General features: G+C 28.6%; 1 protein-coding gene across 2 annotated transcripts; it reads left to right on the top strand.

The window, feature by feature from the left end:
- Window positions 1–3,601: 3,601 nt before the first annotated feature.
- On the top strand, window positions 3,602–7,926 carry LOC108843161 (transcription factor bHLH68). Of its 2 annotated transcripts, XM_018616277.2 has the most exons (8): window positions 3,603–4,095; window positions 4,407–4,776; window positions 5,085–5,165; window positions 5,705–5,770; window positions 5,964–6,029; window positions 6,504–6,563; window positions 6,757–6,801; window positions 7,433–7,926. In XM_018616277.2, the coding sequence occupies exons 1-8, from the start codon at window positions 3,773–3,775 to the stop codon at window positions 7,628–7,630; spliced, it is 1,209 nt and encodes a 402-aa protein (XP_018471779.1). In that variant the 5' UTR covers window positions 3,603–3,772; the 3' UTR covers window positions 7,631–7,926. The 2 variants fall into 2 exon arrangements, with proteins under 2 accessions (XP_056859306.1, XP_018471779.1); XM_057003326.1 differs by lacking the exon at window positions 5,085–5,165 and having other exon boundaries at window positions 3,602–4,095.
- The last annotated feature ends 2,995 nt before the right edge of the window (window positions 7,927–10,921 follow it).

Raw genomic sequence — 10,921 nt, forward strand, 5'->3', positions numbered from 1 at the left:
AATAAAATTTATAAAATTTATATTTTTAAAAATTTATGTTTATTAAACGATTATTCAGTTTTTCAAAAAAAATATGTACACATGATATCTTCATCAGCAAAATTAATTGACGTATCATCCACATCCGCAAAATTAGATTATATGATAGTTGATGTGGCAACCGGTATATAATTTCATCAAAAAATAACATTCTATATATTATTTGAAATTTTTGATCATATAAATCAGATATAAATTGAATATATTGGCTATGAATGGCTTTTTCTTACAATCGTATCAATTTATACCCATCAATTTATCTAGGTGTGAACCACACATTATTTTTTTTTACAAAAAAACTACACATTATTACATAGATACCCAAGACGTATAGTTAAGTATATCTGTATTTCTTCCTGACTCGAAATATTGTAGTATATTTTACCAGTAAGAATTTCTTGGAAATTGAATTACTGGGGAAGAGAATATTAGGGATCTCCAAACCCTATGTCATTATTGACGCGTTCGAGAAATTGGTCTTCTTCTTTAGTATCAGACAAAAAAACAAATACTCAAAATGTATTTTTTATAACTCGCTCACGCTTAAAACCAAGTTCTATTTGTGTGCGTCATATGACACAATGCCTTCGTCACCTTTTTTTGGTAAAATGCTCTCGTCAGTCGTCACCTTGTGTGTGTGAGTACTGAGTAGTAAACCATTTTATTACATCTATTTTCTGTCAACCCTTTATTATATTCGATATTGCTGTAAAATAATTTTCCTCGATTTTAAACCAGCGGTGCATATATATATAGCCACACTTAAATATGCCAGTTTCTATTGCCCCACTGTAACATAGTTGAATACTAAAATAAAAACGAACAATTGCGTATATAATATACAAACACGATTACAACTTAAAAAAACAGGCCATCACAGCAATATGTACACTTGTTAAATACACTATTTATGGATAATAAAATATAATAATAATATACATTTTGTAAAACAAACACATAACCTCAAAATGTCATTATATAAAATTAATTAATAAGTTAAATAATAAAAGTATACAAAAGTATTTGAATCCAACTAAACAGCATAAGGTGTTAAAATTACATTTAGCTGATTTTGAGTTATATATTCATAAAATCAAATACATTAGAAATATAACAATTGTATAGTGCATTTATGGAAAATCAAATTTATAATTTTTTGTTGTTACAACGTTTATTTGTTTTACATTTTGTCATCCACTATAAAAATAATTTTTTGTTTGATAGTTGCTGATTTCCTTCATACGCTTTATATATATATAATTAATTCCACGTTGAGTTTATTCCATGGGAAATAGGGAAAAATTAATTAGTAGCATTTTGAAGAAATTGTTGAGCAATTTGATCACCCGATGTAATGAAGATGCTAACTTATTTTGTGACTTGTTTTTACGTATTTCTGAATATTAATTAAATACATTTAAAATAATATTATATTTTAGTTAATTAAATTTATTAAAATAATATTATTTCTTGAAAACGTTTCGAAACCATGTATGAGGTGTGATTATATACAAACACAGTTACTAATTAATACAAGATCAAACAATATTATATTTAAAGTTTTTTTTTATATTTAAAGTTTTTTAGTCTTAACATTATTTATAACTATACTTTTGAATTTTATTAAGAAAATTCAATTCTAATGAACATTACTAAAATTATTTTTATTTTTACTATTATTTTCGAAATGAATTTTTAGTTTTGAATTCTCGTAGTATTTAAACTTAAAGTGCTTAAATTTTTTTTCATTGTTGATTAATAATTATGTTTATTTTTATATTAAATATTTTATTCTAAAATTAACTAAAGTTCTAGATATAATTTTATCAAAGTATTTTTATCAAAGGCCGTTTTAGATATGTTCTTTAAATTTTAAAAATATTAAATGCTATGTTATTTGGAATTTCTCAATGCAAATGTTATCTTTCACATATCATATCACTTAAAACATCATGACCGGTAGCTAAAGTAATCATCATCTAAGGAATAATATATATTGTATGGTTATCAAAATTACTTTTAATCATAAAATTTAGAAAAATTAAGAAACATACAAATGAGGATCGATAAAATCTCTTAACTTTTATAGTTTAGATGAGAGTTAGTGAAAACATTGGCCAATTTTTTTTACTTCTAATATCTCCAAATATAAGATGAGATGTAGAAAAACACTGTTATCTTTGATTTTTATTACTATCAATAAAAGTTAGGGACATATCATGCAAGAAAATATTAGATTATTTTTTCCAAAACTAGAAATGAGAGTATAAATCTTGTAATTATGAGAAAATATAATGAATGTAGTGTATAAAAAACTCTATAAAGTATTTAGTTTTTTTAATTTTACTACAAATTTGGTATCACTTTTCAAATCTAATTTTAAATAGTGACCATTTTTATAAATATCTTAAATTTATGATGAAAATGATTAAACTAATCTTATTAATTCATTTATAACTGTTTAATAATTATTTGTAAGAGTTTCTAAAACCTAATCTTATCTTTTAAATAATAATTCTAAACAATAATCACAAAATCATAAATTCAAATGTTAAAGTATTTTTGAAAAATAAGAATTTATTTCAAATAATTCCTCTTTATTTAATGTATTCTTAAGTTGTAGTGTCCGAATAGATAATATGATTTTCTTTCAAACCAAAAACAGTGTAAACTTTGTTGTGCCGAAGCCTTATATACAGTAAAAAGTAAATGTTTACTTTATTAAATTTTCATGAATTATTATATATGTATTAATAAAATAAATCACAAACGAAACACTCAGTAACAAGTTTTTAAAAGTATAACTGAAATAGTACACAGGATGTGTAGTATTTTATCGAATATTTTGTGATTTATATATTAAAAAAAAATACTTAACGTATCACTTTAAATCTAGGAATATATTATATAAAATCAAAGATATATTTAATGAAAATTTAAATCGGCTCTTGTTCAGTATAAAACTGTTAGCTCGGCTAGTACCTACAAATTTAAAACCCTGGTATTGGCCCAGAATACAATCATTGCAAGTTTAGAACTCACTGATTAATCTAAACCGTTAGATCAAAGAAGCAATCCTACTAATTGGAAAATAAGATCAAGAATGATTAAATATTGAAAGAGGATGATAAATTTCCCATCCGATGAAAAGGGCAGATGCATGTAGACCATAGATGCAAGACACTGTGATATAATATATACATATATTTGAAAATTTTAGACACCGTATATAAAATATTCGAATAATCTTCCTCGATTTAAAATCTTATTTGCTTGTTTTCTCAATATGTATTGATTTAAATAATAAAAGTAGCTACCACCTTTCTCTGCCCCACTTTAAGATAAAGCTAAAGCATGGGAAAAAAGTAAATAAATGATATAAAATAAACTATTTTTTAGACACTCATATAAAAATGAACTATATATACACATATATATATAACGAAAATAAATTTAAAGGAACAAAAAGTGAGAAGAAAGACAAAACTAAATACAATTAAATTCAGTTACAAAAAAAAAAACTAAATACAATTAAAAAACTTCAAACAAAAATTAACATCACATGTTAACAAATGAGATAGAAATATAAGTTAGTTTTTTCTCTCTCTTTCCCTTCTTCGAGAAAGCTAAAACTACTTAAGCTAAAGAATCAAACACTTCTCAAAGTTTCTCCAAAGCCCTTGATTAGTGAACACATAATTAAAGAGATCTAGAGAGACGTAGAGAGAAGGTGATGAATAGAGGTGTGTTGGAGAGTTCGCCGGTTCAACAGTTGATGGCGCCCGGAAACCCTAACTGGTGGAACGTAAGCGGCGGCATGAGGCCACCACAACCGTTGATGGGTCATCAGCATGGGCCGTTGCCGCCACAAATGACCCCTAACAATTATATCCGACCACAAATGATGCCGACTCTCTTGCCGCCCTTCATGCCATATCCGACAACTTCTTCTTCGTCTTCTTCTTCGCCGTCTTTGCCTAATAACCCTAATCTCTCTTCTTGGCTCGAAAGCAATGATCTCCCTCCTGAGTCTTGGAGCCTAAGCCAACTTCTTTTGTAACTCTCATCTCTATCTCCCTCCATATATAGAGATATTCCGAAACGAAATATTCTCTCTAAGCACATGATCTTGAGTTCACCTAATCAACTTCATGAATTATTTTGTCATGTGTTGTAACCTAATCTTCGCTTCTCTAATTTATATTTATTTATTTATTTATTTATTTATATTTATTTATTTATCTATTTATAATTTATCAGTTTCCATGAAACCCAAACTTTGCTTTGTTTGTGTGTTTCTAGTATATATCTCCAGTATCAAATACGCAAATCTAATACGTATATATATATCTTATTTGTGACCTAAGGGGTGGATTGATGATGGGAGAGGACGAGAGGTTGGAGATGATGAACCAGCATAATCATCATGATGAACAGCAACACCATAATTTTCAAGGGAGGATGAGATTAGAGAACTGGGAAGAACAAGTGCTAAGCCACCAACAAGCTTCCATGGGGGTTGTTGACATCAAACAAGAGAGTAACATTAACAACCGCAATGGCTATCTTGTACCTTCTCCAAACTCACCTCCGAACAAGTCTTGTGTTACAACCACAACCACAACAAGTCTAAATAGCAACGATGATAACAACAATAGTATGTTGGATTTCTCGAGCATTCACAATGGTCTTAATTTGTCCGAGGGTAGACACATCCCTCCGGATCGATCCTCTGAGGTAATTATTTTTCCACATCTCTAATAATTTGATAGAACACAAGTTTTTAAGAAAATGCTAAAAGGAGTTAAAAGAGACAACAGAGAGAAAAATCCGAAACCATATCTTAATTAATATACATATAAACACATCAACTACTCTGAAAAAGAGAAATCTAAAAGATCATTTAAAAAAAGGATAAACCATGTCTTATTTTAAGGTTTAGATTTAAATTCAATACTCAACCATAATAGGTTTTGCAATGATTTTTATTTTAATTAATAACTAATTGTCTTTATTTTGTCTGTGTGTCTATATATGCGATGAAGTGTAACAGCTTAGAGATTGGTGGGTCTATTAATAAAAAGCAAAGGCTCCAGCCTTCTCCTTCGTCACAATCGACCCTCAAGGTTAGCTAATTTATATCAACGAAACTTTAATTAACCCTATAGAACTTCTACATATAAAATATATCCTTGACATCATACTAACAAAACAAAAACACAAACACAAAGGAGAACAGAAGAAGCAAACAAAACAGAATGGGCACAGAATAAGCTGTGTGATTTTTGTGTTTCGTAACTCTTTTGTTCTTTCTTGTTTTGTCTTCTTCTTCCTTCTTCATTATTCCTTTTTCTTTCTTTCGGGAAAATCAAACTTTAAACTCCTCAATATTCCTTAGATATTATATATCATATATTTTAGATTTCAATTTACTGTAACATTTTAAAATATAGGCATGGAAACTCAAACTCTTATAAGAATTAGAATCCGATGATACAATTGTTAGCTATAGCCTATATGCACAAATATACTGACCCTTCTATTTAAGCAAGCACGTTTTCTATATGCATGGTAACTAGTAAAAAAATATAACGGCACATGCATATATAGAAAGATTTTACTTTATGTTTGTGCTAGTATTATTTAATTTTGGTGATACTTAAAGGTGAGAAAAGAGAAACTCGGAGGCCGGATCGCAGCGCTTCATCAGCTAGTATCTCCTTTTGGCAAGGTAAATATTGAAGATAAATTTATATTACACTAATCTTATTCTTATCAATTCAACTTTGTAACATTAAAAACAAAATTTCTAACATTATTCTTAACATCTACACCTGCAAATATTAACAATAATATTGAAGATAATTTAAAATCTTTTATAATCTAAATCATTCTTCTTTCTTTTTTTTATCCATCTTTTGCAGACTGACACAGCTTCTGTCCTGTCGGAAGCTATTGGATACATTAGATTCCTTCAGAGTCAAATTGAGGTGTGACTCGTCTTCTTTTCCACACTCGATATTCTCATTTTCCTTTCAATAGAAGAAAGATGCTACACAGTAACGAATATTTACTTGTTATAGTAAGTCAAGTAAACTGAAACACAAATTATATCACTAATTATTTTGGTATTAGGTCTACGGGTATCAGTTTCGTGATTAGTGGAAATCCATCTCAGTATGATATCACTATATTAACATATTTAGTTATAGATTATGAGTATTAAATATAAAACATTATTAATTTATGCAATGATGGCCGAAAATTATTTCATTGATTTAAAGTGATGACGAAAGAGACACTTTGTTAAAATAACAATAAAAGAGAGTAGAAATATAAAGAGATAGTACCAAAAAAAAATATATATAAAGATAGTAAAAAGTTTTGTTCTCTCCATGTTAAGTAATCTTTGATTGATGTGATTTTATATAAAGTATTATGTTTTTTTCTTGAAACTGTTGCAGGCTCTGAGTCATCCATACTTTGGTATGACTGCCTCGGGGAATACGAAGCACCAACAACTTGTAAGTACCAAATTTCTATTTATACATATACTGCATAAGACGCACATATATACTGATATTCGTTGCCAAAAAAAAAAAATACTGATATTCACAATTTCACACACATCATCATACTATATAGTTTATACTTTATACTATGTACTTGCGTACTCATATATACAAATTTCTCTTAACTATGGGTTTTTATACATAGCTGCAAGGAGACAGAAGTTGCTTATTTCCTGAGGACCCCGGTCAGGTATACTTCCAGTTTTGTACGTATATGCGTTATATACAGAGCAATAGTTTAAACAATATACTTTTCATTGGATCAGTTGAATCTAAATCTAAATCTAAAAATGTGGACAGCTTTAGTTTTCAACATATATCCCTTTTCCTTTTTACTGTTTTCTTCAAAGATAAAGTTTTAATATTAAAAGATGCAATCGCCAGCCTTTTTCACCATCCCTTACATTATTGATTACAATAACCAACAAAGCCACTGCATTTATTTAAATATCAAATTTTCTCCTTATTTGTGTTCTCCATCAAAGTACATTTCAAATTCTTTGCGCGGTCTTTTATTATATGCTCTTAGAACTATTTTATTATATGCTTTCCTCCAAAGAAAAACCGATAAAATTATATATACAAAAGGTATTCTTACCTCTTTCTTTTCCATTCTACATGTTGATTCATATTTTTCACATGTTAAGTAGTACATTGAATTGTCTAATAATTTATATTCTTGACAAAAAACACAATATCTGTAATAAAACTAAACACATATATTTTACCTCGTTATATATGTGACAGAATATGTATTACTTTGCTATTAGTCAATGCAACAAAACTTATAAACTATGTCTTATTTTATTATGTGGTTTTAGCTCCTGAATGATCAGTGCACGAAGAGAAGAGAAGCATCGTCTTCGTCTATGGAAACTCAAAACGCAAATGAAGAACCTAAGAAAGATTTGAGAAGTCGAGGTTTATGTCTTGTTCCAATCTCCTGCACTCTCCAAGTCGGCAGTGACAACGGCGCCGACTACTGGGCTCCAGCACTCGGCTCTGCCGGTTTCCATTGAGCCAGACAAACTACGCCATGTGAAATTCCAACCTTGGAGAAAATGATATAACATCATGAGCAGTCAGTCTACTGAGAAACCAACAAACTGAGTTTCCAAGGCTGATTGCTCATGATGGTATACAAAGTACTTCTTCTAATACTTTGCTAGAGAATTTGCGTTTGGCGTTTGACGATTATGCGTTTATTGTTACATCACTTTTGTTATCACTTATCAGATGCTCAAGCATTATGACTCCGTGCTTTAAGAAACTGTTGTCCTTTACCGTTTAACTGCAATTTGTTGTTTAGTACTTATTTAGTTACTTCCACGTGGTTTGTATCGTTATTTTTGCTGTTATGATTTTACATCATGGCTAGTGTGCGTTAAATACAACATAACACACATAAATATAAAAGAAATACAATTTTTCGTAAACGTGCGATGATTTATAATTAAATTAATTAGATTACAACTAACCAAGACTTGTTTTGATTTCGAAGATTGTAGTTTAATTAGAGTTATCATAAAAATAAGTTAGAATATACTCCTTCGGTTTCTCCATTTCATAAAATTACATATTCGACGGAAATTTTTTGTTTCAAAAAATCTATTTTTTACATTTTCAATACATGTTTTATTTACTAAATTGCAAACTTCAAAAATTTTAACTGTATTTATTGAATTTTTATTAGTTTAAAATTATAGAAAAATAATCACAAAAAATTATGCACATATAAATAAAATTTAATATGTTTTATTAATATGTATGAAAAATCTAAAATATATAATATTTTGAAACGGGAGAGAGAACCAAAATAACATTACTTTAACACATGATTTATAAAAAGTAGTTATTTTCTGTAGTAATTGTCTTAATTAATATGAGCAGAATAAATAAATCAGCAATAAAGTTACATTGAAACACACAAAATTACATTATTTATGAAACAAATAAAAATCCCAAAACTGATATTTTGTGGAAACTAATATTGAAAAAGCCACATTTATTGAAAAAGCCCAATAAAAGAGAGTCAACCCAACATTATAACTTATTGGCCTTTTCAGACCGAAAACATTGTATAAGATCCACTTTTGCGCTAAACTTGCAAAAACAAAATTAGAGGAAAAAGAAAAGAACGTAACAAAAGAATGGTATTTTGAGAAACTAATCAAATTATATTTAGGTGACCAAAATTTAATGGAATCCTTGAGGCTCGCCTGTTCTATTGTAGGTTACCTCAGCTTAGTCACTAACGGGCCACTATGGAGTACTGAGTTAGCTCTTGAGGTAGTTTCACTGGTTTATGGACTGGCCCAAAAATAAGATTTATTACAACTTGACGATAAACAATAAATAATCTATATTTGTATTATATATCATTGTGTTTCCTATTTTAGTAGTATCTTAATAAAACAAATTGGTATAATGTATCATTTTTAATACGTAAACACATCGGTACTATTTTGGGCCAGTCCACAATATTGCCAGTTCCTTTGATCAAGAACGAACTGGTACAATGTTAGTCATCCGTCAATTGCATTTGTTAATAAAGTTACTAATGCAAATTTACAGGCCCAATTGTTATGAAAAAGGCCGTCAGACTTGTCGATAGGTTGACACTAAATACATCTTGAAGATGGTATTCAAATATATTATTTGCCGTCTTATAAATCCCAAAAATATTCATATATTATAAATCTGCTTTAAAAGGAATAAATACAATTCTTTTTCTTTTTTAAAAAGGTACTCCCTCCGTTTCATATTATATGTCATTTTAACCTTATGCACACAGATTAAGAAAACATTTAATTTTACATATTTCCAAAATAAAAACACTATTACCAATACACATAACCATGTATCAACCAATAGAAAAATAGAAAATAGAATATTGTCAATAAATTTTGCATTGAAAACCGAAAACGACACTTATTTTGAAACAAAAAATTTCCTCTAAAACGACATATAATTTGAAACGGAGGGAGTAATAAACAATATTGTATTGTTATATGACCCCGTGTGGGAGCTAAGCCAACAATTTCAGCATCATTAGATTCTCCATTATCTAAATAATTTCTAAATTATGGAGTTGTAATATGCCCTACAAGTCAACTCTCGATAACAATTATGACCATTTAATTATTCTAATTGTAATTATTAGTAACAGTATTTGGTCAGATCCTAATGAACATAGCTAATAATTATTTTCAGTTCAACAGCGATCCTAAATCAATTGACCAATGTTGTTTTGATTTTATTAACTTTGATTAAGGTAGAAGATCGTTCGATAAACTTACATACTTAAATTCAAAAAAAAAAAACTTACATACTTAGGGCATCTCCAACCCCACTCCATATTTTACTCCAAAATTGAGAATAGAGTTGAAAATGGAGTGGGAAATGGAGTGATGACCAAAAAATAAAAGCATTTATAGAGTAATGCTTTTGTTTTTTGGTCATCCCTCCATTTTCCACTCTATTTTCAACTCCATTCTCAATTTTGAAGTAAATTATGGAGTGGGGTTGGAGATGCTCTTAAGAAATCATATAGTAATAATATTTATATACAATTTACAGGCATGCATCATTACATGAACGGACAACAAATTTTATTACGCCCACAAATCTGCTTTTGACCGAAATCTAGGCGGGCCGCGGGCAGACGCAATCACGGGAGCGCATGTCTTGATTATTACTACATGTTCGATATTTAAGACATCGAAAAGATGCATTTGTCAACAGAAACCAATGTTAAAGAAATAGCTAAATGGTAACTAAGCGCTGAGAATTAGACGAAGCTAAGACGATAACGAATTATTGATTTATTTAATTATAGTTATATGAGATATTTTTGAGTTTAATTAAAGAATTATTGGGATTAATTATCAAAATTAGATATACAAAACAAAATAAATTAAACAAATGTATGGATTCAAACTAACAATATTGTTTAATTTATCATAGTTAGACTAACTTAGATTGAGTTATATCGATTTAAACCAACTAAGAACAGTTTAAATTGATTTAAATCATATAAATTGGTATGGAATTTTTAAAAATATGTTTCGTATAAGACCGAGTTGCCGCATAGGCGGGTGCCTAAGCACCGCCTAGACCAATTTTAGAACTTTGATAGAAACACATAACTAGAGATTAATCCGTGCAACGGATATTTATTTTAATAAAATAAATATATAAAAATTTCATAACACAAAAATGTATACGATTTTTTTTAATTTTTTATAACTTTTGATTGTTCTCATTGCGGTTTGATATAAAATCAATCAAAATAATATGTTATATAATAT

The sequence above is a fragment of the Raphanus sativus genome, chromosome 2 (assembly GCF_000801105.2).
Source record: "Raphanus sativus cultivar WK10039 chromosome 2, ASM80110v3, whole genome shotgun sequence".
In the NCBI taxonomy this organism is placed as follows: domain Eukaryota; kingdom Viridiplantae; phylum Streptophyta; class Magnoliopsida; order Brassicales; family Brassicaceae; genus Raphanus; species Raphanus sativus.

What these genes read in the sequence shown, in the direction of transcription:
- LOC108843161 (XM_018616277.2), top strand. Translation starts at nt 3,773, where the DNA reads ATGAATAGAGGTGTGTTGGAGAGTTCGCCGGTTCAACAGTTGATGGCG. An exon ending in CTCCGGATCGATCCTCTGAG is followed by an intron (nt 4,777 to 5,084) that starts GTAATTATTTTT and finishes TATGCGATGAAG; the next exon opens with TGTAACAGCTTAGAGATTGG. An exon ending in CGTCACAATCGACCCTCAAG is followed by an intron (nt 5,166 to 5,704) that starts GTTAGCTAATTT and finishes TGATACTTAAAG; the next exon opens with GTGAGAAAAGAGAAACTCGG.